At 48.4% G+C, this 27,963-nt stretch overlaps 2 protein-coding genes across 7 annotated transcripts; both read right to left on the minus strand.

Annotated features, from left to right (window-relative positions):
• Positions 1-5,468: 5,468 nt before the first annotated feature.
• On the minus strand, positions 5,469-21,711 carry ITGA10 (integrin subunit alpha 10). 5 transcript variants are annotated; one of them, XM_086718040.1, is made up of 30 exons: positions 21,494-21,709; positions 19,779-19,890; positions 19,488-19,597; positions 19,189-19,280; positions 18,850-18,964; positions 17,727-17,854; positions 17,412-17,560; positions 16,599-16,749; positions 16,229-16,394; positions 16,023-16,096; positions 15,650-15,794; positions 15,316-15,464; positions 14,945-15,088; positions 14,613-14,813; positions 14,185-14,315; positions 13,454-13,620; positions 13,219-13,361; positions 11,838-11,951; positions 11,552-11,637; positions 11,255-11,396; positions 10,993-11,085; positions 10,757-10,833; positions 10,522-10,611; positions 10,025-10,103; positions 9,745-9,858; positions 9,406-9,486; positions 9,140-9,253; positions 7,759-7,854; positions 7,366-7,479; positions 5,469-7,069 (listed from the first exon to the last, which is right to left on the minus strand). In XM_086718040.1, exons 1-30 carry the CDS (start codon positions 21,621-21,623, stop codon positions 7,004-7,006), a joined length of 3,573 nt encoding a protein of 1,190 aa, XP_086574166.1. In that variant the 5' UTR covers positions 21,624-21,709; the 3' UTR covers positions 5,469-7,003. The 5 variants fall into 5 exon arrangements, 4 of the variants coding, with proteins under 4 accessions (XP_086574166.1, XP_025789645.1, XP_086574167.1 ...); XM_025933860.2 differs by having other exon boundaries at positions 14,613-14,816; positions 21,494-21,708; XM_086718041.1 differs by lacking the exon at positions 21,494-21,709 and having other exon boundaries at positions 14,613-14,816; positions 19,488-19,650; positions 19,779-19,844.
• A 670-nt stretch (positions 21,712-22,381) lies between these two features.
• PEX11B (peroxisomal biogenesis factor 11 beta) lies at positions 22,382-27,844 on the minus strand. Of its 2 annotated transcripts, none has more exons than XM_025933287.2 (4): positions 27,708-27,844; positions 26,792-26,907; positions 26,189-26,390; positions 22,382-23,610 (listed from the first exon to the last, which is right to left on the minus strand). In XM_025933287.2, exons 1-4 carry the CDS (start codon positions 27,761-27,763, stop codon positions 23,205-23,207), a joined length of 780 nt encoding a protein of 259 aa, XP_025789072.1. In that variant the 5' UTR covers positions 27,764-27,844; the 3' UTR covers positions 22,382-23,204. The 2 variants fall into 2 exon arrangements, with proteins under 2 accessions (XP_025789072.1, XP_025789081.1); XM_025933296.2 differs by lacking the exon at positions 27,708-27,844 and adding an exon at positions 27,523-27,687.
• Positions 27,845-27,963: the final 119 nt, after the last annotated feature.

The raw sequence follows: 27,963 nt of genomic DNA on the forward strand, positions 1-27,963 counted from the left end.
GGACAGAGAGAGGGGTGGGGGGGACACAGAATCCAAAGCCGGCTCCAAGCTGTCAACACAGAGGCCAATGTGGGACTCAAACTCGCAAACTGCAAGATCATGACCTGAGCCAAAGTCGGAGGCTTAACCGACTGAGCCACATATAAAAATTCCTTTGGAAACTTCCTTTATCTCTACCCCCACCCCCCATCACATACACACAATATATGTTAGCAGTCATCCTCCAAGCATATGGCCCATTGATATAAATCTGAAGGGTCTCATGACTAAGGTTCTATTAGACAGTGATAAATGACATTTTCCTAACAATAGCTAGCCCCTCAAGGTCCTGGAAACCTTGCTTCCAAATTCCTTAGAGTCTTATGCTATCCCTAACCCCCTCCCAACTTATAAGGATATAATCAGTCACCCCTCACAACACTAGTGCTGCTCTTTGTACCCACATGTCTTGTCCCCGTGCTTTAATAAAACCACGTATTTGCACCGAAGATGTCTGAGGAATTCTTTCTTCTTCTTTTTTTTTTAATGTTTATTTATGTTGAGAAAGAGAGAGCACACACATGCGCAAGTTGAGGTGGGAGGAGAGAGGGAGAGAGAGAATCCCAAACAGGCTCTGTGCTGACAGAGCAGAGCCCTACGTGGGGCTCGATCTCACAAACCGTGAGATCATGACCTGAGCCAAAATCAAGAGTTGGACCCTTAACCAACTGAGCCACCCAGCTGCCCCTCAAGAATTGTTTCTTGACCACTTGCTCCGAACTCCAGCATTTCCACAGAAATGTTATGAAATTATATGAAATTCCTTAAAGTTTCATATTGTCTGGTATAAGGTCATCACTTGACATTCTAATTACTAAAGTGTTATGTGTCTTAGGAACAACTGAATTTCCTTGTCAGTTGCATTGTGATGAACTCTCATAATCAGATCTTTAACCATGTCCATGTTTGAGTCTTTTGTCATTTATAGTTATTGTTCTGAGGCTCTTACAGAATAAATCTTGTCTTCAAGGAGATTCAGAAAAAGGACTTTTAACAAATATAGGTTTTTGGTATCTTTAAAATCGTAAAACTGAACTGGGTAAGAATTTCCAGATGGGAATTTGGGAAATGGGAAAGCTGCATTCAAACAGAACAAAATTAATAACATAGGACTGAATAAACTGAGGAAGATAATTATAGGTTTTTATGACTGTTATTTGAAACATTGCTGGTTCTCTAACATTTGCTCTTTTAGATTGAGGAAGTTTTCTCTTAAAATATCCATGACTTACAGTAATATAAGATATTCTTTTGTGAACAAATTGAAGCATTTTTTCTCCTTACCTAAACCCTCCAGAATTCAGAAACTCATAATAAATAATCTTTCTTCCACGGCAATGACAGTTATTGCATAAATTCAGTAAGAATCTGTTCTTGTAACAAGACACCATTGGAAACAATGGTTACAAAATGTCATATTTGAGAGAAACATGCATAGATAGCTTTAAGGAATTAAGGTTGACTTTATGGAACCAATAAGCCCCCTTGGAAATATTGCCCTGATACCTTGCTTACAGAGTTCCCAGGAGTAAAGGCTGTCACTTCCTTGCAGATGCAGGAAACCTCGGGATATTTGGGGACCTCCGGAAGAGGAATACACCCAAATCTACAGGTACTGCAGGCAAGTCTGATGACAACTCTTTGGCTTGGCTCTGGCCTCAAGAGGCTATTAAAATTTCAATTTAAAAATTCCTTATAAAAATTTCCAGCAAAGCAAATTAAAAAAAAAAAATCTTACATGATCAATCACTATTCTTGCTGAGCTTATGTAAATAATTAGGCCAAGTTTATTAAAACTGGACTGGTTTTACAAACAAATTAGTCTTGATTCGGCTATCTCTGGAAATAAGGGTGAACTTAGGGAGAAAAATTGTGTTTCAATAACACATCCTTTTGGATGTTAGATTCTTTTTGATTAATTGTCTTTAAATGTTTGTTGTTTACTTAAGCTAGACAACTTGAGGTAGACTTCAGAGAAATTGCCATAATAGCTCATATATAGACAATCCTCTTTCTTATTATTCTGTGGGGATAATAAAAGAGACCCCATAACAGCTGGACAGGGGCGCCTGGGTGGCTCAGTCGGTTAGGTATCCGACTTTGGCTCAGGTCATGATCTCAAGGTTCATGAGTTCGAGCCCTGTGTCGGGCTCTGTGCTGACAGCTCAGAGCCTGGAGCGTGCTTTGGATTCTGTGTCTCCCTCTCTCTGCCCCTCCCGTGCTCACACTCTGTCTCTCTCTCTATCTCTCTCTCTCTCTCAAAAATAAAGAAACATTAAAAAAAAAATTAAACCGCTGGACAATGGATAGACTCCCCAACAATTTTGTAACTCAGTAGTTAACGTCGGTCAATTCTATGTGGCTAGGATAGCGAAATCACTCCTTAAAAGTCAAAGTGTATCCCACTCCATGGAGTTAACTATGGACTTATGGAGATAGTGGATGGCCCCACTTTTCTTACGACCGATTGTATGATACATTTGGGGATGCCCATATTACCAGACAAGTCTTCTCCCACTTGCTAGTGACTCCTGGTGATTAGGATATTGTTAGGGCTAGACCTAAAACAAAGCTTCTTAATGGTTTTATCCCTTAGCCATATATATCCTGGAAGCCACCTCTATGGATGTAAGATTACAAGTAGAGGCTTTAGTCAAGTATACAGTGGCCACCTTTAACCAAACCCAACATGAAGTCACCCCGATACCAGCACATACAGGGATATTTCTACTGCTAAAAAAAAATGTTTCTCTCTGGTCTATGGGACTCTCCAGAAGCCTTTCTTTTATCCTCAAACTATCAAAATTTTACCTGAATATGCCAACCCACAGATACGCTGTCAGCTTAAAGAAGTTACAGAAGATGAGCCCTTTGCCTTTCGACCACCTTAAAGATTTAAGGACCGAAAAATGGTTAAGGCGGGGGGGGGGGGGGGGGGGGAGGGGGTGGGTAGTGATGAGGGATAGAAGCAGAAAAATGTTCACTTTCAGCCCAGAAGGCTGACCTATGGCCTGCATAGTTTCGATAATGATCAAATGCATGCTTGTTGCTACATTCTTAAAGGGTCTCACGACAGCTTGTACATTTCACTGATAGTTAATATGGAACTGAATGATAAGCACCAGAGAAAAAGAAGACATGTATGATCAAATGCTCCCTGCACATCCTCTCCCCCTTAAGCACTAAGCATACAACCATCAATGTCAGATAGTAAAAGTGCAGCTCCTTCTGTCCACACGTCCTGTCCCCGTGCCATGACATCTCAAAAATTCTTTCTTGGGACACCTGGCTAGCTCAGTCAGTAAAGCATGCAACAGAATCAGGATTGTGAGTTCAAGCCCCACCGTGCTGGGCCTGGAGCCTATTTTTTTTTTTAAAAAAGATTTCTTTCTTGACTGTCACACTCAAAGATTCCCCAACGCTTTTTCTTCCCGGTGGCCAGAGCCAACCCACTCAAATGTGGATTAAAGCCCACTCCCCTTCTCCAGTCTCATCACTCACTAGGTTCACAAACAGCCCACTGCTTAGGCTGTTCTAATCCACTAAGTTTCCCTTCCAGACTAGTAATTAATCCTCTCTGGAATGCCTTCTCTTACACTTGCTGACCCCTCAGGCCAATTATGTTTTTTCTGTAAGATTTCCCTTACAACCCTGCCACCCCTGCCCAAAAAATATGCTTCTTGTGCGAGATACACTTCTAATACTTACTGCTATGTTATATAGCAACCGCCTCTCTGTATTTCCATTGTTTCGATGTTCGTTTCTCCTAGTAGACTGGGCCCTTTGATGGTGAGAGTTGTGTTTTATATAGTTCTCATTGCCTGGCACGTATTAGGTGCTTAATGTCTGACAAGTGAACAAATGAAAGATGAAGGAAGGAATAAAGAAGCAACCCTGAGGGTCTCCTGGGTGGCTCGGGTCATGATTTCGCGGTGTGTTCGTGAGTTCGAGCCCCGCTACAGCCTCTGCACTGACAGCTCAGAGCCTGGAGTCTGCTACAGATTCTGTGTCTCCCTTTCTCTGCCCCATCCCCGCTCACACTCTGTGTGTGTGTCTCTCTCTCTCAAAAGTAAATAAACTTTAAAAGAGAAGAAACCATGAGAAGAAAGGAAGGAGCACTCCTGTGTCTGAAGAGAGTCTGTTGTTTTCTACAGGGGCTTCTCAAGCTGGCTCTGCTCCACAGGAAGAGGTTGGGGTTAGAGAAAGTCCCACTCGAAGGCTGAAGGATAGAGAAGACAGGGATCTCTAGGTGGGGAAAAATATTTAAAATGCTCTCTTAATCACAAGGACAAAGAATTAGATGAACCAGTCCTCAAAGAAATCCCACTAGGGGTAAAGAAGGGAGATCTGTCCACATAACCATGGTCTCAGTCCCAGCCTCAGAAACAGCATGCTCCGTAAAGGTTGATCAAGTGATAGCCTGTATGAAGTGCACGGGGGGTCACCATGGACTACTCCTGCCACAAAATAGTTCACCAGCTTGCCACAGAATTTTCGTCCCTGCCTATTGGCCAGGCTACCATATTCAGAGTTCGGCAACAGAGGGAGAGGTGTGGTCTCTAGAAGGCTATTGCTTAAGTGCACATGTTCCTTGAGGGTACTAGACCACTGGATCTCTAAAAAAATCAAATAGATTTGATTTCTACCATTAGAAGTTTCTACCATTAGAACCTTAAGTTAATTAGCTAATTATCGCCTTAATGGGCATGAGGGCTTATTTCAAGGGGGATGAGGCATAGGATAAGATTCCGTGGTAGGAGACAATAGCACATAGAAGAAATAAATCTTCAGGGCCTGTGAAAGGCACCCCTAGTCTGGGTCACCAGATTAGGAACACCAGCTGGTGCTTCAATACACCTTCTCACTTAATCCTCACAATACACAGTAAGGTAGATTATTTTATAACAAAGTATTTTTAGAACAATAGTTAACCTTTATTGAGTATTTAGTATATGCTCACTTTACTTGGATTATCTCATTTGGTCCTCACAACCCTAGTAAGTCTAAAGACAAGAAAGCCAAGACTTAGCAAAGTTAAATCTGTCCAAGGTCAAACAGCTTTTAAGTGGTATAGCTGAGATTTAAAGCCAAGTCTGTCTTCATTCTCGACCACTGTACTGTTATCTTACTGTTATCTGAGCCTCGGAGTAGTTACGACTGGCTTGAGGCCACACAGCTAATAATGGCAGACCCAGGGTTTCGATCTAGGCCTATGTGCCTACCAACCTACACATTTTATACTCTATAATCACATATGTAAGGTGAGGATTGCACCTTACTCCAGTGGGAGAGTCACAGAAAATATTTCAAGTATGTCATAACTTTGCCTTCCAGGAACTCAACTGTATAAGGTCTCGGGTGGTCCAAGAATCTACCTCTCACCATTCCTGAGCAGTCCATATCCTAGGGAACTCAAAGAGAACCAGAAGTCATTTGACACTGAACTTTATTTGTTCTGACCATCTGATATACTGTTCACCCTGCTGGGAAACAGAGACAATGCCCTGTGCAAAAGGCCGGAAACATGCCAAAATAAACATTGAGGCCAGGCCTCGAGAACAGCCTTGGAGGACAAGTTCTGTGGCTGCTTGTCAACTGCCCAATCAGGTCTCCTCTCTTCTCAGCTCTCAATGGGTGCTGATTCTTCAAATGGCTGTCAGAGCCGCACCTTGGAGACCAGTAACAATTTCTTTGATTACAAAGAAATATAAGTCACCCAGTAGTTGGTGAGAATCTAATTATCTCTACTGGCCATGACCACAAAAAATGGTGGCGTGGCCCAGAGACGGAAATTGGGAATTTCCAGTAGATATCAGGCAAGGGCTGGCAAACTGATTCCACCAGAGAAGCCCTACAGGAATGACTGCAGTTGCCCCAGAAACATGTGGCTATTGGTGCTACATAACCAGTGCTGAGCAAGTAAGGGCTTGCTCCCCAGAGACCTCCTGCCACCCACTTGGGCTTCTTGGTTAATGCAGGCCTGACTCGTTTGGACCCCACGGAGTGGCTGCATCCCAAAGCTGGTGAAAGGGATTCCCACCATCAAGAAGAAATCCTCTCCCTTCTCTCTGGTTTCCATAAGGAGGCCCCAACGAGGGCTCAAGAGTGTGTGAGGTCTGAGAGAGGAGAAAACACTGCCTAGGGACCCAGCTCTCTCCACTGGCCATGACCGAGACAACAGGACCATTTTCTGCTATTCCAGGACTAGCCACCTGGGGGCACCCGGCCCTGGCTTTGCTCCCAGGGAAGGCTGCGAGTTGGGAAACCCTGGCCCAGCAGGACTGGGGCAGCTCAGTTTCCCAGGCACCTGAGGGCGGGCCAGCGCACCACAGAGTCTCAGGTTTCAGGGGGATGGCAGTTGCCCGTCTAAAGGCTTCTCTGTTCCTTGGAATTGTACAGAATGTCTCTTGTGGCTTTTCCTCCTCCCTCCTTTTTTTCCTGTTGACTCTCCCCATCCGGCGCTCTGAATCACCCGACTCCACAGGAAAGCAGCAGATGTTGACTTTACTTTTTGAAGCCAACATTGGCTCCCTCCTGTGGAGTGGGGAGCAGGCAGGAAGGTGAGAGGCAGGGGAATGGAGGAAAATGGCCCCCATCTTCTCCAATTTTGAGGCAGGATATAGGGGGAATCTGAAAGGAGTCAGGGTCCATAGGCGAAAAATTCTTGATTCCTGGGATAAGGGAAATGGGGCCCCAAACCAAGGCCCCGGTGTTGGCCGTGGAACCGGGATGGTGAGGGAAGCACAGGGTGAGAGTGTTCCTGGTTTTGGTGTCAGCCCCTCTGGTCTGAGGTAAGGCCTCATCTCTTGCCAGCAGCATCCTCATGACTCAAAAGTCAAGTCAGGCTGCAGGTCTGGGGAGACAGTCTAGAAGCTTCTTCTTGTCCGAGCCCCCAAACCTCAGCTCTTATGCAAGTCTTTTGGAGAAGCCGCCAAGGAGGACTTTCTAGGGCTTTATTCTACATTCATTGCTCCAATTTCTCTTCTCTTTTTTCTTCCTCAGGGATTTTCTTACGGGCAAAGAAGCCAAGCTGTAGAGGAAGAGATAAGAGTCATCGCCAAATGTCCTGCCTGGACATCTTGCCAACAGCCCTCAGACATATCTGAAGTCTTCACTTCTGTTTTGCTTCCAAAAATGAGATTCTGATTTATTTTATTTGGCTTAGCTTAATTCAACCAACATTTGTGGAGTATAGTGAAAGAGCTCCCAGCAGGACACCCACAGCCTGCTTAGCGGCCCATCACAAACCCGGTTCTCCCTGCTATAATCAGGGAGCCCTCAACTCGTGGGCATCACACCCCCTACTCCCACTGAGGCAGTGCCTACCTTCCAAAGGCAGAAGACAAGGAGAGCAAGCAAGAGCAGCCCTCCCAGGACACTGCCAATGAGAAGCCACAGGGAGATGAGGACAGGGCGGGTCTGAATCACCTCCAGCAGGCTCTGTAGGGGAAGGAGACTTGTTTCACACTTGTGCCCTTTTTCCCAGCTAGGCTCACCCACATGATAGCAAAACCTCGAAATGAAAGAATAAAAAGAAAGAAACTGAGGCAGGAATAAAGGCAGTGGGACCCCCGCCTCCTGATCGATCACTTGTGACACTTCAGCTGCTGCCTAATGAGGATGGTCTCAGTTATGAAAAAGTCCCCCCTCCCCCCGCGCCCTTCTGCCAACCCCACCCTCACTCTTTGCACAGCTCTCGGGCTCCGGCTCCAGTCCCACCTCACTCCAACGAGAGGCTTCAGGCAGCTGTAGGACACTGCCCTCCTTAGCTCCCAGCTCAAAGGTGCTGACCACCGTCAGGGACTTGAATTTGGCCTGTGGCGCAAGTGGATGGGAAGACAAAGGGAGCCATCATCAGGTGGTGTGGCTCTTGGAACCCCAATGGCAAAGATGAGGCCAGTAGGTACAACTTCCGGTGCCTTCCAGACCAGAAGAAAAGGTTGGAGACCAATGGAGAGAGAGAGGAAGGGTAACAGATGGAAAGCCTCTGGTCCTTCATATATGGTGTTGGCTCTACCCAATATTAGTTAACTCCCCTTCCTTTGGCTAACCCCTAGCCCTCCTTTAGGTTGAAGTTTAGAGGTCAACCCCTCTTGGAATTAGGGAGGTATTTCCTCCTAACCCCTATCAGCCTGGATTAGGTCATAATATTCTCTTTGCTTCTCTTTCACCACTGGACTGTAAGATCCTCAAGGTCAAGAGCAGTGTCCTATAAATTTATTGATTTATTTTGTGTGTGTGTCCTATAAATTTAGATGTCTCCAGTGCCTAGTGCCTAGCACCGTGCTAAGTACATACTGGTTTCTCAATAAATCTTTATTGAAAAAAAAAAAAGTAAATGAATGAAAAAAGGATACCAAAGAGCAATAAAGAGAGAATCAGACTTAGGGAAGGATGGTGTCTCCAACATAACTTTCCTATAAAATATGCCGTGTGCTATTCAAAGTAGATAGCCCTTAGTACCACATAGCTGTTATAATTAAGGTGCCATTTCCATGCTCAGAAACTCACACTGACTCCTGACTGTCTATCATATTAAGTTCAACTTCATCTCCCCAGCTTTAGAGAACTTGCATAACCTAGATCACTTTCGGCTATATGATCTTGCCTTCCATTACCCGCCAATACATATCAGGCATGTAATAATCAACTGTTTATTCATGCATTTAACAGAAATGTATTAAGTCGCTATAATGAGTAAGGCATGGTGACAAATGTTGGGGATATTCTCCTCAGTGTCTGCCAAATACAGGTCCTTTTATATAGTAGGCACATGGTGGATTATTAGTTGATTGAATTTAGGTATCCTATAAATGTTGATTATTGATAGAGCACTAAGGGATGATAAACAGGAAAATACAAGGAGAATAACTAGCTTTAATGAGTCCATCTCATTCATTTGTTCCTTACAACCTCATGAAGTAGGTATTATCTTCCCCATTTTAGAGAGAAAGAGTAAGAATCAGGGAGATTAAATAACTTGCTCAAGGTCCAATAAGCTAGTAGGAGGCAAAGTTGGAACTTGAACATGAGTCAATTCCAAAACCTATGCTGAAGTTCCAGGCCGTAGCGGAAGAGGAAAATAGAAGAAAAGATTTACCCTCCGGAAAAACTCATTGTGAACCAGCCTCAGTAGTCCAACAGAGACCTCAGTCCCCTTTGCCAGCCGCCCAAGATGGCACCTCACGACTTGACACCGAGTGTTGCTCCCATTCTTCCAGAAGAGAGAGACAGATCAGGATCTTGGGATGGAAAAATCCCTTGCTCCCCACTCCAGGCTCCGCCCCCGTCCCAAGGCTCCAAACACTACCGCTCCCCACTGCATTCCCATTCTGGACACCTTCTTCACCTTCTTGTGAGCCATACCAGTCTGTTTGTGTGATGAAACTCCTCGGGGTGCACAAGGGGTCCTGGGGGCTCGGTCAGGTTCTGTACTGTGCAACTTGCCTAGAGGGAGATGCAAGTTGAGCCACCCTCTTGATGGTGAGAGGCCAGCCACTCCAGGGTGGCCAGGAGCATGCTACCCATGCTCCGTGGTTCTTCCCTGGGCAATCCCTCTCTTTCTCCCCCAAAGAAGGCACATGTGTAAAAGAAAGGCCTCCCAGAGAGAGGAGCCCTGATGGCAGTGACCCCAACAGAGAAGGAGCTGGGTAAGTTCACCAGATCAAGGTGGCAGGGTTCCATGCACCCTTAGCCTGGACTCACATTGTTGGTGATGAACTGAGACAATGACAGGAAGTAATTGCCCCCATGGGCCACAGCTGGAAGGAGGGCTGAGATGATGAGGCCACTGACCACGTAGCAGCCAAGGTTCTGAACCTAAGAGGAGGATTGGAAGTGGGAAGAGGTGGGACACAGAAGACCTTTCCTCATCTGTTCCTCTTCACCCTAGATGCCACTGGAAATCGAAGAGAGACTCTTCCCTCCTTTGCCCAGCACTCCTCCCCCTCCCCCTGCTCATGCCAAGGCCCCTCCAGCTTCTCACCCTAAGAGTGGTTTTGAATTCGGGACCCACTGGGAGGGGCCCATATGGGTGAACCTCATAGCGGTGCAGAGTGGACTCACTGCGTGGACACCGAGTCAGGAAGCACAGGGTCACAGCCATGACACAGACACAGGGGCACATGATCAGCACACAGACATGGATTCAGGGAAGGCAGGGCCAGCACGTGGATAAAGGGATGGGGGTACATAAAGAAGACAGAAATGGAATGTGACGTAGACCTGGTACAAACTTTATGGTTGCACCCCCTACCCTTCGCCCCAGCTCCAATCCCTAGGGCCTAGAGCCAAGCCCTATACCTAGGAAAGTAAGATGCTCAAAAGGTTCGACTTGAGTGGGATTCAGGGCAAAAAGATGGAGCAGCCCCAAGGGTTTGCATTTGGGGAAAACACTGAAACACATGGAAGGAAATGGAGAAAACACAGAGTAGGGGTCTGGGGTCAGGACGGACGGGGTCCTAGTGGGGAGCTGAGCCATACCTGGAGAACAGGAGGCGGGGCTCGTAATGAATGTAGGCTGAGGTCTGGGCTGTGTTATCTTGAAGGGTCCCGTTTCTCTCCAGGCTGTTGCTGTAGGGTTGGGGGAGAGGCTCACGTCCCAGCCCACTCAAAGACACCCCACTCTGGAGGAGACGAGTCACTGCTGTTTCCACCAACCCCCTCCCCCTGCAAGACTCCACAGGAGAGGCTGGGAGGAAGCTCCCCTTGTTCCCACCTGGTGGCAGTCAGCCTCACGAGGACCTGGCTCAGGAGGAAAGAGCAACTAAACTCGAACTCCAGCAGAAAGGTCACCTGGAGGCAGGTGGTTTGGGGTCAGGGCATGGTCCTCTTGATGGGGCCAGCACAGAAGAACAGGAGGCCTCGTGGGCCTCCTTCCCTAAACTCCCAGGACCCGCAGGTTCCAGCCCCTGTTCTCTCAGAACCCCTTTCTCATCCTGGGCCCCTACTCACCTTGGCTCCAGCCTGAAAGACAGGGTGCCCCACACTGCAGAGCCGGACATGAGGGGAAGGGGCTGTGCATTCCACCTTCACGGGGCTGTCCCTCTGAGGGCAGAGGAATGTGGCGGGGGCTGGAGCTGAAGCCGTCAAGTGTCTCCTGCCCACAGCCTCTCAACACCGAGCCTTTCTCCAGAGCCTTTTGCAGCCTAGGCCAATACCCCAATCTTCCTCCCCCTCCTTCCCTGACTCCTCCCAAATCTCCTCCCCCAGGTACCTGAGGTGTGAAACTGGCCAGGTGGAGGTTTCTAGAGAAGCTCAGGTTCAGGCTAGTGTTGTAGGCATTTTCCTTCCTGTTCTCCAGAGTTGCTGATACTAGCACTTTCTGCCGACCTCCTCGAACCACGAAAGGGTCCTTCCTAGGAGGGGTGGATAAGGGAGAGCCCAGGAGTTGAAAACCTACCAAAGGCATCACTTCTACTCTTCTGGGCAAGAAACAACCCTCCAGCTCCCTTCAAGCTCCTTCTGGTCTGTCTCAGGTCACCCTGGTTTGGCCAGTTCACATCCATCCCACCTGGAGCCTCTGATGTCCATATCAGCACGAAGCACCAGATCTGTGACACATTCATTGTCAGGGCCACAGTCCTTAGAGAAGGGAACCTAGAGGGGAGAGAAGGGGCTGAGGCCTGATAGGAAGGCAAGCAGAAAAGCATGGAATTAGGGGGAAAGGGAAAAGAAAAGAGCAGGTGCCCGGGTCAGATGTGGCTGTGAAATTAGGTCTCGGCCCTCCGTGTCTCTTGAATTCACTGAGAAGGGCAGTACTGGGACCCAGGGGCAGGGCAGGGCTTGGCATCGCTGACCAGCTTTCGTATAGAGGTGGGTGAGCCCTCATCCAGCACAGGTCCTGGCTTCGTGGTGTTGTCCAATGCAAAGGTCACAGTCAAGGCCACTGGCCGGAGGTAATCTGAGGTATCCTAAGGAAAATCAGAATCAAGGATTATGGGGAGCCAGAGGTTAGGGGTACAGCCCAGGTCCCCATAAGAATGTGATTGTTACAGTGATCAATTACCGAACACCTTCTATGTGCTGGGTACTGTCCTGAGGCTTTATCAGCACTATTACCTTTAATTCCAGTACAACTCCCACACTGTAGTTATTATTAGTATCTCCTCCTTTCGGGTAAGCAGGGAACCTGTGGGGTGCAGGTTATGTGACCTGCCAGAGTTCACGAGTGGTGACCAGCAGAGTGAGGCTTCAAACCCAGATCAGCCTGCCTCCAGAGTCTGAACTTCCTCACTGTCCCAGCTTCAGCTCTGGCTTTCTTGCCAGACCCAGCAGAAATTCCTCCTCCAGCCAGCCTGCCCCTCACTCCCAGGCCCCGACACAGAGCCAACTAGACAACTAGACAACTCTTAACAAGAACCTGTATGTGCGTGAATCTGATCAAGAACCTGCACTTGTGTTATTCGGATCAAGAACCTATATGTGTATTTTGTTTGAGGCACCTGCCTCAGTATTATACACGGTGCTTGCTATGGATGCGTCCCAATTATTTATTTTACCTATGCTTAGAGCCTTTGTGTTGCCTTCCCCACCACCTGACTCCCTCTCTCCCAAAGCCAGTGTCCTCTTGAACAGTTTCCAGATTTCCGTAGCCATACCAAAGCCGGGATGTTTTCATTCGTTTGGATGCCAGTATTTATGGATCTCTAACTACATAATTTCTTTCTTTCTTTCTTTCTTTCTTTCTTTCTTTCTTTCTTTCTTTCTTTCTTCTTTTTCTTTCTTTCTCTCTCTCTCTCCCCTTCCTTCCTTCCTTCCTTCCTTCCTTCCTTCCTTCCTTCCTCTAACTGGGGCCAGTATAAGATCCCAGAGGCTGATCTGCAAATCAAGCTATTTGTCGTTGTGTGTGAGACCCTGTATTCAGGGTTGGGTGACTTTTCTAAGAGAAATACTGGGAGTGGGGAGGGGGTTGGTCGCATTTTTTTTTTTTTAACCTACCTTGGGGTAGCAGGGGAAATCCTATTTTTTACAATATTTTTGTTTTTCTATTAACCTTTCCTTTTATCCTTGAATTTTTACTAAATTTCCTCCTGACTTAAAAATCTTGTTTCTAATTTGGGAATTTGAAATCTTGGTACTTAATGTTATGCCATTTTTTCCAAAGAGTTCAAACCACTTTAATACCAGAACATGGTAAAATATTTGCAGAGTCTGTCCTGTCTTCCTGCCCATCCTCACCAGCACGTGGAAGCGCAGCTGCTCACAAGTGACGTTCCCAACACTGAGCCGGAGCCTCCGAGGGGACAGCCTCTGGCCTGAGCCGTCAAACACAGCACGAGCCCCTGTGGTCCACTCGTCCAGTGACGCTGTGAACCGCAAATCTGGATGGGGCAGGCAGGAGCGAGGGTGGAGAGGGGTCCAGGGACCAAGGCAGGTGGGCTTAAGGGTTACTTAGGACGCTCCAGTCACTCACAGAATCGGCGATCCCAGAGGCCAGGGGTGCGAGAGGTCACTCGGAAGCAAAGGGCTGCAGACAGGCAGGCTGCCTCCTGGCCTCGTCGGCTGCAGTCCCTCTGAACCACACTGATGGCCGGAGGGGTCACCTCCAGGGAGGGGGCCAGGTGGACAATGGGCCGGGAGCTGGGATCAAGAAATTCTAGCAGTAAGAGGAAAGCCCTTGGAGAAAGGTGATCCCCAGTGCTTGCCTCCCAGAGGTCAAAGGAAAGAATGAGAGGCTAGATGTACGTACACGTGTCACCTCCCCGCCGGAACCTTCAGGCAGAAAGATAATAGCTAACACTGAATAAGCACTTGCCATGTGCTAGGCACTGTGTTAAGATCTTTCATGATTATTGCATTTAACTTTCACAACAAACCTATGAGGTAGATTCTGTTCTTATTCCCGTTTAAAAATTTTTTTTAATGTTTATTTATTTTTGAGAGAGAGAGAGAGAGAGAGAGAGAGAGACAGAGCATGAGTGGGGGAGGGGCAGAGAGAGAGGGAGACACAGAATCTGAAGCAGCTCCAGGCTCCGAGCTGTCAGCACAGAGCCTGATGCGGGGCTCAAACGCACGAACCGTGAGATCATGACCTGAGCCAAAGTCGGTTGCTTAACCGATCGAGCCACCCAGGCACCCCCACAAGCCTTTGCTTTTATCAGTTAGGTTATGTTGTCCACAACCTCCTGAGCTAGGACTGCTCACCTAAGCAAAACGGCTGCCCCTTGGGCACCCACAGCCACATCTACCAGGTCATCTCCATCCAGATCCAGCCGGCCATCCACACTCCGGCCGAAGTAGCTGAGGGCCTGTGGCATGGAGATAGCAGCAATCCTCTGAGAGGAAGAGAGGGGAGACTGAGCAGGGACTCTCACGCCTGGTGACCCCGGCCACCCACCCAGCACACAACAAGGGGTAAGAGAATAAGAAGGAATAAGAGACACTAGTCTGTACTTAGGAGTCCCTAGTACAGCAACCTGTACCCTACCCTACCGCCTCACCTTTTTGACTACTGATAAAAAAGCACTTGTCCAGTTTGGGTCTCAAGGCCAGGGAAACAATGATGAACAAGGAGCACACCCCCCTTCTCCTTCCTCCCACCCATGCCCCTGCTTTCTCTGCACGCTCCTGACCTGGGCGGGACGGGGCCTGATCCCACTCTGGGCACCATGATACAGGTACAGTGCTCCATGGTGTCCGTCCTCCAGGGGCGCCCCCACAGCCACATCAGCAAAACCATCTTGGTTCAGATCAGGAAGGGCACCCATGGCAAAGCCAAACCGAGCATCCTGGGGGGGTTCTGGCTGAAGTGTTCCCTGGAGTGTCAGCAAGGACTGCTGGTGGAGGGGAGAAGACAGAAGACGCTGATCTGGTGGCCCCAACCTCTCAGCCAGCCCGTGAACATATGTGCCTTCCCTCCCTCCTTCCCTCCACCGCCCCCACCACAGACCCCAGCAAGTCTCACCTGACCCACAAGATACACATAAACACGGCCCGTCTCCTTGTTCTGGGGTCCCAGGAACATGGGGGCAGCCACAAGTAAGACATTGGTTGTTCCATCCCCGTCCGTATCCAGTGGACAGAGCTCACTGCCAAAGTAGGAGCCAATCTGGGGAGTGGCGGGGAGCGGTGACCCCAGGGAAAAAGGAAGGTGATTGTGGACAAGTGAGAAGCATCGGCCAGCCTGCCAGCGTGGTTCTCACACCCCTGACAGACTCCGCCAACCAGAACTCAGCAAAGATTTTTCAGGATCCTCTCTTGGTCCTTCCCATTCCTCCCCCACAGCCTGAAGGCCCCTCAGGATCCAAGCGTCCCACCCTCTCTTGGATGCCCTACCTGCTCCCCCTGGAGGCTCTGGGCAACCCTCACAGCCCCATCTCTCTTAAGCTGGAAGGCGATGACCTTTCCTCTATGTCTAAACCGAGGAGCCCCTGAGAGAAAGAGGCGGCGTCCACCCCGCAAAAGCATGGAGGAAACAGAGTAACCTAGAAGTGGGCAGGGAATCGGGTGAAAGGGAAAAAAGATGGGGTCAGAGTAGGAGGGGTCCCTAAAGGCACAGGACAAGGTCCCAAGGAAAGTAGCAGATTGGTGAGAAACTGCTCTCATACCCCCCCACTGGGGAAACAGTTCCTCCTCACCCCCTAATTCCCTGCAACCCTCTGCTACTTACCTAAGTAGGCTGCATGGTTCTGCAAAGCAGGGGGGAACTCATCTTCCAGGGCCGTCCGTGGGGGGAAAAGGCGGTGACCTTCCTCAAGCCATAACACAGAGCCCCCCCAGTCATAGGCCCCCACCATTCCAAAGAGAATCCCATCCTGTATGGCAGAAACAGATGGGGTCGCTTAAAAAGACAACAGGAAATAAAGAGTAAAAACTCCAGGAGTGAGAGGGTCACTAAGACTATGCTGGGGGCAGTTGGAAGGCATGGGAAGGTCGGTATGGACATTGGTTAAAGGAAGAATCTAGAAGAGCTCTGGGTTGAAGTTGCCTGAGTCTGAGGTGGAGAGGAGTCAGATGTTGAGAGGGGTCAGAGTCTGTCCAACCTTCAACCGATGAGTAGAGAAACCAATCTGAGACATTTCCAGCCCAAAAGAGCTTTCGTTTTCTCCACGGGACCCTTGAGCATGAGAAAATATCAAGGCAATATCAGGAAAGACATTTCTTTGACTCATTGAACTCACCCCAGAACCCTGCCTACACCCAGAACTCCTCCCTACCCTGTCCCCCATTTCTTCAGGGAAGTCATTACCCTCAAGCCCAAAAATCCGGTCTCCCAGCGCGTCCACAATGTCCGTCAGTACAGCTTCATCTGTGACGTTGAAGAAGAATCTCTCATCTGGATCACTGGCAATAGTTCTGATTTCCCGCAGGAAAGAGCTGGGGTCTCGCTGTCTCCGGAGGTAGTGGCCAAGGACCTGGGGTCAGGAGAGCAAGGTGGGGTCAGTTAGCTGTGGGGAGTGAGGTGTTACAGCTGGTACACAACACAGCCGACTAGAGTGAAAGAAGGGAAAAGAAGAGGCTGGCCTTTGGGGAGTCATTAATGCCTATCTTCTTGAAGTTCCCCGTCCTCGGTGTCACCATCCCCCCTCCATCCTTCCAGATCTGGAGTAGATTCTCACCGCAATCCCATAGCGGGTCACTCTCCCAGCCTCACAAGCCTTTAGGGCTGCAGGAAGTTCCTCTCCATCATGTGACTCTCCGTCAGTGACAACAACCAGCAGCCTAGCCGCCTCTGGCCGGCCCCCGCGGGATGGACTGAATCCTTCTGTGCTGAGAAGAGAGAGAAAAGAGTGAGGTGTGATCACGTGTATGCAGACAGACACACACACACACACACACACACACACCACTGTCAGCAGTTCACTGTGGTCAGGCATCTTGCCTTTTAGTCCACCTCCCTGACAGTGGAGACTGGCACACAGGAAGGGCTAAAATGTTTGAATGTCATAGAGCATGGGCAGCAGCATATCCTCAATGCAAATAAGTATGAATGCCATTCGTTCATAGATTCATTCAGCAAAAGTTACATTTGGGAGAGGACAAATATCCAGAGAATGTGGAATAAGGGAGAGTGGTCAGGACAGGGAAGTCTTCCCAGAGATGAGTTCTGAATCATGTTTGGCAAGTGGGCAAGGACATAAGTGGTGGAGAATCTGAGGGCCAAGATCAAAGCGGGAGGGCAGGGATAGAGAGAGTTCTGTCTACGGAGATAAATAACATAAATCAGGGATTTGGAAAGACACAGACGTACACTTTGAAGAGAGTGACGAGAAGGGTATGCAGTGATGGTCAGCTTAGCCTTCCCCAAAAGTGCACACAAAGAAAAGCATGCAAGAAATTTTGGGATGGACACAGTGGACTCCAAACCCTCCCCTAACCTTTCTAGGCCCTCCCCACTTTGGCCTCCCAGGCTCCCCTTCCCAATGCCTCACCAGGCCACCAGGATTGCTTGGGCGGTCTTTGTTTCTCGTCCCTCTCGCCGACTCAGGTTCCTGGCTGCCCTCACCACTTCCTCCTTGGTTCGGAAATCTCCCAGGGACCACTCGTGCACAGGGCTCTCCCCATACTGTACCAGTCCCACCTGAGAATAAAGCGTGCACTCACATGGAATGTGTGTGCTGAGGGAAAAGATAGTATGTGGGGGCAGGGAGATGGGCATTTGGATACTACTGAAGACAGTACCTACATTTACCTCCTTCTCTCCCCGTCTCTCCCTGTCCAAGCCCATCCACATTGCCTTCTCTTACCTGTATCTGCTCCGGGTCAATAAACAGTCTCCCTACCAGTCTTCGTAGGAAAGTCTGAACTTCAGACCAGGGGTAGATACTGTTGGAGCCATCCAAGACGATGACAACATCCATGTAGGTGGGACAGCCTAGGAAGAGGGGTATGCTGATGGGGAACAGAGGGGTAGAAGGATATTGGGCACGCAGGCAACAAGGGAAGAAGTCACAGGAGGGCACATTCCATTCAAACAATTATTTGGCGCTTCCGAACATGCAAGGAAGGTAGTATACCAGGCCCTGGGTAAATGCAGAAATGAATAAAAGAGGACACGGGCATACATACAACTTACTAAAAGAAGAAGAAGTAGAAAAAGAAGGAGGGAGAGGGGGGAGGAGGAGAGGAAAGGGAGAAGGAGAAGGAGAAGAAAGAGGAGGAGGGAGAGAAGGAGGGGAATTAAGTGCTAGGTAGAAACAGAGCACCACTCTATGCTTTGGGAGAAGAAGAGGTCAGTTCTGATTGTGGGAATCAAAGACGTAAGCAATAGAAAGATGTCTGAGGAGAGGAGAGCATTTGCCTGGAGAACACTTTAAAAGGACACGGAGGTATAAAAATAGATGACAAATAAAATGAGGAGGGAAATGCTCTGGCAAAGGCATAGGGTGTGGAGGGTATAGTGAGAGGTTTTTTTTTTGACATTGGTTAGATCAGTTCATGGAGTCTTGATGCCCTGGCAAAGAGTCTGAACTCTTTTTTTTTTTTTTTTAATTTTTTTTTTCAATGTGTATTTTTAAGAGAGAGAGAGAGACAGAGTGTGAGCAGGGAAGGGGGAGACAGAGAGGGAGACACAGAATCCGAAGCAAGGCTCCAGGCTGTGGGCTGTCAGCACAGAGCCCCACACGGGGCTCGAACCCACTGGCTGTGAGATCATGACCTGAGCCGAAGTTGGACACCCAACCGACTGAGCCACACAGACGCCCCCTGAATTCTAATCTATTAGGAAACATGGAGCTTTAGGCACATTAGGTAGCAACGAGGAAAGCGATGCAGGCCCCCTGTCCAGCATCAAACCGTGTTGACCCATCTTTTTCCCACCCTGCACCCAGTTCTGGGGACTGAGTCCTTCGGGCCCTTCTTCTGGCTCACGTTGTGCAGTGGGTGCCAGGCTTCCCTGGGGCTGGAACGAAGCATCCACATGGGCACATATCCCAGAGCTGAAGACAGAGGAGCCACAAGCACGAGACCAGAGAGGGGCACAAGCCTGGGGAGAGTTGGGAGAAATATTACTCCCAGGCTTGGGAATGCTCTCTCAGCACACACTCCTAGTCAAAGGAGGCGCTGAAACCACTCCCTGGGATTCCCCTCCTTGCTTTCTAGGGTTTTAAACCTCTTGACCCCTCCAGATAGACTAGGTCCCCTTACCATACTGCTCTTTTCTCTGCCAAATCCTTCAGAGACCCCACCACCACCCTTTCGTTAGCTCACCATGAATCCCCCATCATTGTCTGTCTCTAGTAGAGACATTCCGAGGTGCATATTCATAGCAGGATGAGATGAATTTCCCAGTGGATAGTCACCTGGTTGGAAGGGGGTGGAAGAGAATGAGACCATGGGGTCACACATGGGGTGCTTGGGTTTAGGGTGATTAGGAGAGAGGATGAGATCAGGATCAAGTCAAAGATAGGGAGTGTGTGGGATATGGGGGTAGGGTGAGGTATAAGGGGTCAAAGCTATTAGTGTAGCAGGTTAGGGGGTAGGAGTAGAAGAGCGAGGCATCTTCTTACCCAAGTGGCCCTTGGCACATGGGGCACTGTGGGAGCCCCCTATGGGGCAGCGATAAACGTCCCCCCTTCTGTCGCCTGAAGGCCCATCCCAGGGGGCACCCACCAGCATCCTGGGAGGAGGACACGAGTATCAGCATTGTGTGAACATGACCTTTGAGACAGGCTGGAGGGAAAATGCATGGGTGTAGCAAGCCTGGATCCCCAGCCACTTCTAACAGTGGCCTTGCCATCCGCCTTGCCTCCCCTTTAAGAGCTCTACCACAGTCCCAAACCCTCTGGTTTCTTCCTCACCATCGACGTCCACCCCCAACATGTTGCAAGACACTGTATCCAAATTCAGCCTCGGGTGGCCCTGAGAACACGCGTGGGCGGTGTACATCCAGGTTAAAGGGGGAGCATAGACCTGGGGGGGGGGGCGGCAGAAGCAGTCAGAGTGGTTAATGAATGCCCAGAGAGGCACAACCAGAAAGAAGCGCAAAGGGAATACTTATATCTCAGTCTATATCCCTGTTTCTTACTCAGAAGTTGTCCTGGCCTCTGTCAACATCATGTACTCAGAACTCCAAGCAAGGATGGTCTCCTTCCGGTATTTGGGTCCAGATGTCTAACCTGTGGCCCTCTGCCATGCTGGTGCACAGCTGTATTTCCATTCCCACCTCTGAAATCTCATTCACAGACATGTCTGGAAGGGTCAAGTTCCTCTTTTCCACATCATTCCCCCTACACATCCTCCCCCACAAGCTGTAAGAGTCAAAGAGGGAGAGGGCCTTTCTGAAGCCCAGAACAACTATGCCTTCCAGATTCTCCCCAAACCCAGGACTTCAGGGAGGACAAGAGGAGGCTAGGGAGTACTGCATGGCTAGGTCTCTCCTCTTTCTGTCTCTTTCTGACTCCCAGTGTCGTTGCCACACTCTCACTCTCTTTCTCCGGCGTCTAGGTCTCTGCTTGATTCCAGTTCTGAAAACCTCAGTGGTAATTAACTGGGTGGGGCTACTCGACTGCCCACACGTATGGTTTGCCATCCATCCTTACCAAGAGACCCGTCACCCCAAAGTTTCCCACAGCCCGCTTCTTTTCTAACTCACCCCCCCCCAACTGCCCCCTGCATACCTGTATTTCTTAAATTTCAGCCCACTCTAAAGACCCTCCCCTGACTCATATCCTGGCTGATTCTTCCCTGCAACCCCAATCCCTTTAAAATCAGAGCTAGAATGGGGTGCCTGACTGGCTCAGTCAGTAGAGCAGGGTCGTGAGTTCAAGCCTCCCATTGGGCTCAGAGTTTACTTAAAAATAAAATAAAATAAATTTAAAGAAATCAGAGGTGGTATTTTAGGAAACAAAGATTACAGGGCACTGGTGAGGAAAAATTCCAGGCCTACAGTCCCTCCCATGGTCCTTCCCTGACTAGGTCTTGCTTTTTCCTTTCAAGCAACCCCCTCAGGCCACCCCTGTCACCCCCACCACCCATGGCTGTAAGCTCTGTCTCAAACCATGCTCCTTTTCAGAAAGGTGTTTTCTATGTGAGGTTTTTTTGTTTGTTTGTTTTTTTGTTTTTTTGCATCCAGGAAACTGGCAGAGCCATATGACCAGCAACTAACTCACTGGTTAGATAAACCAAGAGTTCTGACCACACATTTATGCCTCAGGCTCCAGAGACCACCACGGGTAGAAGGAGGTTGGCAGGAGGATAATAGGAATCAGATTAGCCACGTGGAAGGTCACATCATATTTCTTTTGGGACCACTTACTCTTGCAGGGCTTAAATATTTTAGCCAACTGGACCCAGAGCTGACACAAGGCCCTGCCAGTCTCAATACCGAAGCGCTCATAATGTGTGGGCCTAAGAAGGAATGCCCCCGCCCCCCGCCACCACATACACAAACACACACGAAATGCAGAATGTGTTAACCTCTCACCCTAACCCCCAAAGATGTCAGCTCCAAAGGTCCCAATGCCAAACAACCCATTCCACTTCCACCGGAAACCAAGAAGTTAACCTCCCTCACCTGTCAGGAACATCACGGGCAAGAGCAGGTGAAGGATGTCGGCGAGTCCCATGCCTGGTTGTTCTCCGTGTGAGAAGTCCTCTGTGCCTCTGTCCCTCTCCTTTTCTGTTTTCTTTACTTTCCCTCCCATCCTGCCCCCTCCCACTGGCAGCTAAAAATAAAATTGGAAGGAATGGGAGGAGTGATGGTGGGGAACTCCGGGGAGCCCCAGACCAAGGAAAGGACCGAGCCATCTCAGCCTATTTCTCTGCCCTGGTGCTGCCCCCTGGAGGCATCGTGTCACTATCCAAAGAACACAATTCTGGACTTTCTGCCCTTTATTTTTCTTCCTTTTTCTTCTATCCTTTGTGGTTGCCAGGCAGTAATGCTTCCCTCGGGTTTGGAATAGACAGTAGGCATGGGAGGCAGATACTTTTTACTTCTTAACCTTATTTATCTCACCCCGGGAAATGGAAAATGAGAGAACTGGTAACAGCGATATCGTTTCCCCTCCCACCCAGGAGTCCCAACATGTGAACACAGCCAGCCCACAAACCAAACCTTGCCAGTCTCACTGTTTGTGACTCAGCCTATGTTGCCTTGTGGCATCACAGCTTTTGGAGGGACCAGGAACTATGAACCGGTACGGGGTATGCTTTATGGAACTGGCACAATTACTTTAATATTAGACCCCCTCTTCTCAACGAGGCTATAAACTTCTAAGGCTGGGACCGTGAAGTTTCCGAGCTTTTTGGATCTCTATCCCTTAGTATTATGCCCCGCATCGTGTAGGTGTTCAGTGAAAGTCTAGGTGAGGATGCCAGTGGCTAATCCCACAGAAAACCCAAACCACAGGAACAGGAATTAGAGGCCTCAGATGACAGAACACACAGGACCAGACCAAACATTGATGAGCAAACTGATCTTTAATGTGCTGACCTGAAAGGCCTGCTCTCCATTGTGGGCACAGGCCACAGCTATTTACACAGAATCACTGTACAGTATTTACAGCAAGATGCCAGACACAGCATCATTCTGGATAGGCAAAGAAGGGGTGGGAACAGGCTAGGGAACAAAGCCCTGAAATAAAAGTGTAAGTGGAAATCTGCAGGTGTGAGCAGAGGGAAGGGCCAAGTCATGAGGGAGGCCGGTGAGGTAGACATGAAGGAAGAACCATTGCACCATCTCTGGTGCGTAAGGGGAGAGTCCACTGGGACAAAAGTCTTTAAAATTATGATCTGGTGGCATTTGAAAGGGATAAAATCTGCTACAAGTCACTTTTGTGAGGAAAAAGATGAAGGCAGTTAGAACCTCACAGACCACACCTTCTACCTCCCCTTACCAAAAAAGAGTAATTCTGCTGCTGCTTAAAATGCCCAGGACAGCAAACGGAGAAGGTAAAAAAAAAAAAAAGAAAAAGAAAAAGATGTAGAGACGGAATCTTAAATAGACTCAGAAGAGACAAAGTAAAAGGGGTCAAGAGAGACACAGACATTGCACCGGAGGAGGAAAAAACAAAAACTCCGGAAGATCTGAACATCAGAATCACCCCGTTGACTTCATAAGTCACCTCTCCTCACCTCACCTTTCCCAAAGCTCCTCTCTCTTACCCCTGAATCCTGGGATTTTCACTTTAACTGAGGAGGAGAATTAGAATGAGACTGGTATACTGGGGACGATCTAAGATTGCATCTTACCAATTCAGATCCCCTCCTTATCTTGTACCAGAATATCAGGGCTTGAGTCTTAGCCAAGGGCAGATTAGGGTAAGAATAGACAAAATGGAGGACACAAGGCCACAAAGCCCCACAGTCCCAGGGCCACAGCGCCAGAGGCCTAGTTTGTCCAGTGGAATGAAGAGATCACAGGCATTTCTGACCACATCCAGCAGAAGTGGGGGATGACCTCGAAGGATCCGAGCCAAGAGTAGGACTCGGAGCTGGAGCTTGAGAGCCAGATGAGGCAAGCCTCCTCCTGGAGTCCCTGGACCCCCAGGTCCTGCATTTTCAATTCCTCCTGGGGCTCCTCCTCCAGACCCCTTCAGTCGCCGGCTACAAGCTGAAGACTCTTGTTCCATCAGTAGGCGAATCTCATAGGCATCACGGCTCAAGTTCATGATGAGGGAAAACAGATAGTACCTGGGATACACAGGCAAGAAGAGTCAGTAAGGGCAGACAGTAGCCACGAAGCCCAACAAATAGAACATGTAAACATTTTTTTCCCCCGTAATGCAAAGGGATTATACATTGGGACACCAGCAGTAAGTGCTATTAGCCACTATTAAGAATGTCTTCCCAGCTTTCTGTAACTAATCAGCGTTTATGCGTACCTTAAGATCCTGGCTTAACATCATGAGCATCATCAAACCATCCAAATTCAACCTCAAATCTCACTTGTCCACTTGGCAAGCCATTAGCACACACACATTTGACATGAACTATAATAATGCAAACGTTTTGAGAGAATGAGCTTCAGTTGTTTCAGAAACTCAGACACATTATAGATCTTTTAAATCCCATCCTTTTGTTAAAAAAACAAACAAAACAAAAACAAAAACGGAGGCCCAGAGGTGTTCAGCAACTTGCTAAATGTGTTAGATTATCAATTCCTTAAGAACAGTCGATGTCTGGGGCACCTGGCTGGCTCAGTCAGTAGAGCATACAACTCTTGATCTTGGGGTCGTGAGTCTCAGCCCTATGTTGGGCATAGAGATTACTTAGAAAACAAACACCGAACAGTCTGTTTTTGATTTTTAATCCACTATGACAACACTGGTCTATGCTCAATATAACTGCCCTACCTCTAAAACACATCCTGAATCCAACCCCATCTTTCTCCCTTACACGCTACCAGCACAGTCTCAACCATCGGCACCTCTTGCTTGAACTACTACTTTACTCATTTAACTGGTCTCTCCATGGCCACTCTTGCCCCCTGCCCCCAACAATCTAATTTCATCACTCCCCTTCTTAAAACTTTCCATGGTTTCCTTCCTGCCCCATTTAAGATGAACTCTAGACACCTTAGGCAAGCTTTCAGAACTCAACGTCTGACCCTGCCTCTTGAACAACATCTTGAATGTTTCTTGCCCTCAATCACTATGCTCCAACCATATTAGTTTCTTTCTATCTTTTGATCTCATCAAGCTTGTTCCTGTTTTAGGACCCTTATACTGCCTCATCCATCCACCCGGAATATTCTCCCTCCAAAATCTTCACCTGGCTAGTGCTTCCTTGCTCTTCAGGCCTGAGCTTAAATGGCACCTTTTCAGAGAGTTCCTCATTCTAAGGTAGCGAGCCTTTTACTCTCTACCACACGACCATAATTTAATTTCCTGCACAGCACTTAACTACTCATATTTTTATTTATTGTCTCTTTATGTTTGTCTCCTCCCATTACCATGTAAGCTCCACTGGAGCAGGGACTCCTTTTATCTTTACCCTTGTACCCTTGTCTAGACTAGTGCCTGGCACACAGTAAGAGCTCCATAAATATTTGTCGAATGAAATGCATAAACATGGCATATAAACTCTTCTAGGGAGTTGCTTTTCCATAACAGTCCAGCCATGCCTTCACTCCCATCCTTCATACACTATAAGCCATGTAATAGCTGTAAATCACTGATAAACATGAGGAGAAAAGCAAGACATAAATGGAGATGGAAAGATGCTAACGTTATATAACACAACAAACAGAATCACAGGAAACAAAAATAAAAACAAATAAAATGATGTGTATACAGATAATTTTAATCCCAAATCATATTTCTCTCCACCTTCATTACCCGCCAGCTCCTTAGTCCAAGCCAACATCATCTCTTGGCCATATTAGGACATCTCCTCTTCTGCCCTACCGCAATCCACCTTCCACATTGCAGCAAGACAGATCTTCTTTAAACACAATTTGAATCATGTCACATCCCTGTTCGGAACCCATCGTACTTGGGATAAAATTTAAACAAAACGAAACCAAAGAATCCTACCCTTGCCTAAGAGGCCTTGCACGAATGATCTGGCCCCTGCATACATCTCCAGCTGAAACGTACGCCCTTCACTCGATACTGTTCATCATGCTGGCTTCCTTTCTATTTCTCTAATTCCACAAAATATGTCCTGGTTTAAGGACTTAGAATATGATATTTTCTGTTTGAGAAGGTCTTCCCTGCCACTGTTGGCTTTGTCTAACTTGTACTCAGACTTCAAGTCTAAACTAAAACATTACTCTCTCAAAGAGTTCTTCCTTAGCCTTTCAATTGAAATCGGCCCCCCTTGTTATATATCTCATAACACTCTGTACACTTCCACAAATATTGGGTTTGGTATTTGTCTTAATATGGCTCCCCCCACTAGACTAGGAGCATAAAGAGAGTGGGAACCATATGTACTTGCCTCTTTGCTTTATTCCTTAGCCCATAGGAAGCACCTCCTAAATATTTTTAGAATGAATGAATGAGCAGGCAGTGAAAGACATAATCTGTGGTATAGACAGAAGCACAATGAAATCAATATAGTATCTTAGGCATCATCATGGAGGAAAAATCTGCCTTCCATCTGCCTCCATTCACTATCCTCTGATAGTTTAAAATCTAAATGAAGACCGGATGCCAAGTGATCAAGACGTGTATATTCTAGGAAGACCCTGAAAGATCTTTCACAAAAGGCAAGGCAGGCAGTACAGGGAATACAAAAGGTCTTGTAGGATAAAAGGATATCAAACCTGAATGAACGCTGGGCCCACTTCTCCTGATCCACACGGGGAGCTAGTCCAGATTTTCCAGCCCACAGGACATTGTCACAGGCGAAGTACAAAGCTCGATTGAGGTGACTAACAGTGATGCAGAATCTCAGGACAACATCTGATAAGTGCACAGCTCGTTTGGCTGACTCAAGGGCATCTGCTGAGTTACCCAGTCGTAGAACTTGTGGGGATTAGCAAGGAAAAGCAAGGATTTGGAAGTAGAGGCAAAGAGAGAGTGAGGCACAGAGAAAGAGAAAAGAAGGTGAAAATGGAGGAAGTGATAGGAACAACATTTTTTTTTTTAAAGAGGAAAATCAGTTCAAAAAACTTTTTTCTTCAAATTTTCATCAACTCGTGTCCCAGTTTGGTGTTCTCAGACCTGCCCCATTCTCTCCAATCCTTCATTAGCCTCTTACCCCTCTTCTCTGATCTCAATCAGGAGGCCTGCAGAGGATAACTGCAGAGCCAAAGGAGGGGCAAGAATGGGCAGAGGAGGTCAAGAACAGGAAAGAGGGACTGAGGGAGAATAGCTGGGGATGGAGAGAGTGTTGGAGTAATAAAAGCAAAAGCACAGTTACTTACGCTTTCTTCCTAGACTCAGATGACTCTCCAGTTGTCGAATTTGTTTCTGTAACTCAGGACTGGCCCCATGTTTTTGTAGTGCATGGCCAAGAAGGGAGCAGGCATACTGAGCCGCCCTGGAGGAGAGGCCAGGCAACGTAAGGTAGAGAGACCTCCCTAACCTACCCCTCAAAAAGTCTTCCAAGAGGCAAGTAATGACTTCCCTATTCCCAGTTTGAGACCATTCCCTGTCCTCCTGTATACGCCCGTATCTTACCATTTCTCCTCCAGGGCAGGGGAAGGGAAAAGCTTAAGGATAAAAAGGAGACTAGAAAGGGCTGAGGGACACCACTTGGAGTTGAGAAAATAAGAGGTTTGACCATGATGAAGTCTGAAAGGGACTCTGAAGGCAGCAGGGGATCCATCACAAGCACATCCGTGTGAGAATGTATGTGATACGTAAGGGAGTGGGGGGCAGACGGAGAGCAGATTATTCTTCAGAATAGGTGAACTGGTAGATTTCAAGGCCCTCTAGCTGAATCGAGACCGGAAGACAGGGCGGAGGCAGAGGAGTTCCCGGATAACAGCAGGGTGAGGGGACAAGGGAACGAGAGCCACTCAGCTCTGGGGGCAGAGTCTGGCTCTCCGTCGCGGGGCGAATGCTCCTCACGCCACCACCGCCCAGTGAGTAAAGTGTTGGTCTTATGTGGACATGGCAACCCTTCGCGGCCTCCCCGCTGGCCCACTCGTGCCTCAGTTTCCCCATCCTTCCGGTGAGCAGAAACGAATCATCTCACGGCCCGCTCAGATCTGCTCCTGGCTGTCCGTCCGGGCCCCCGTAGCCCGAGTTGACCTTTTGTGACCCCCGTAGTGTGAACGGACCTCGCCTCACGAGGATCTTCTTCTGCCCCCACCCCCATTCCTATTCGGGCCGCACCTACACAGCCGTTCCCGGGCCTGGCTCTGAGCACTGAAGCGAACCCAGGCGTCCATGACAGCGGCAGTCCCGGCTCCGCAGCCCCGCGCCCGCCCCACTTCCCGCCCCTAGTCACGCCTCCTGGACGAGCCAACGGTTGCTCGCGAGGGACAAACATCCTCCGAAAAGAAAATGAGTGGGGCCGGCCTCGGAAGCGGAATTTCAGAATGGGAAGCGTTTGTCCTGGGCCAACACCTGCCGTGTTTTTGTGTGTGTG

This window comes from Puma concolor, chromosome C1 (genome assembly GCF_028749965.1).
Source record: "Puma concolor isolate L17-30 chromosome C1, mPumCon1.1.hap2, whole genome shotgun sequence".
NCBI lineage: Eukaryota > Metazoa > Chordata > Mammalia > Carnivora > Felidae > Puma > Puma concolor.

Coding starts and splice junctions, on each gene's coding strand:
- ITGA10 (XM_025933860.2), bottom strand. CDS start 21,623: ATGGGAGGGAAAGTAAAGAAAACAGAAAAGGAGAGGGACAGAGGCACA. Junction 15,465..15,649: donor GAACCATGCAGCCTACTTAG/GTAAGTAGCAGA, acceptor GCCCACTTCTAG/GTTACTCTGTTTCCTCCATG. Junction 13,362..13,453: donor CCTCTGGGATCGCCGATTCT/GTGAGTGACTGG, acceptor TGCCCCATCCAG/ATTTGCGGTTCACAGCGTCA.
- PEX11B (XM_025933287.2), bottom strand. CDS start 27,763: ATGGACGCCTGGGTTCGCTTCAGTGCTCAGAGCCAGGCCCGGGAACGG. Junction 26,391..26,791: donor TCTGAGTCTAGGAAGAAAGC/GTAAGTAACTGT, acceptor AATCCCCACAAG/TTCTACGACTGGGTAACTCA. Junction 23,611..26,188: donor TGGGCCCAGCGTTCATTCAG/GTTTGATATCCT, acceptor TGTGTATCCCAG/GTACTATCTGTTTTCCCTCA.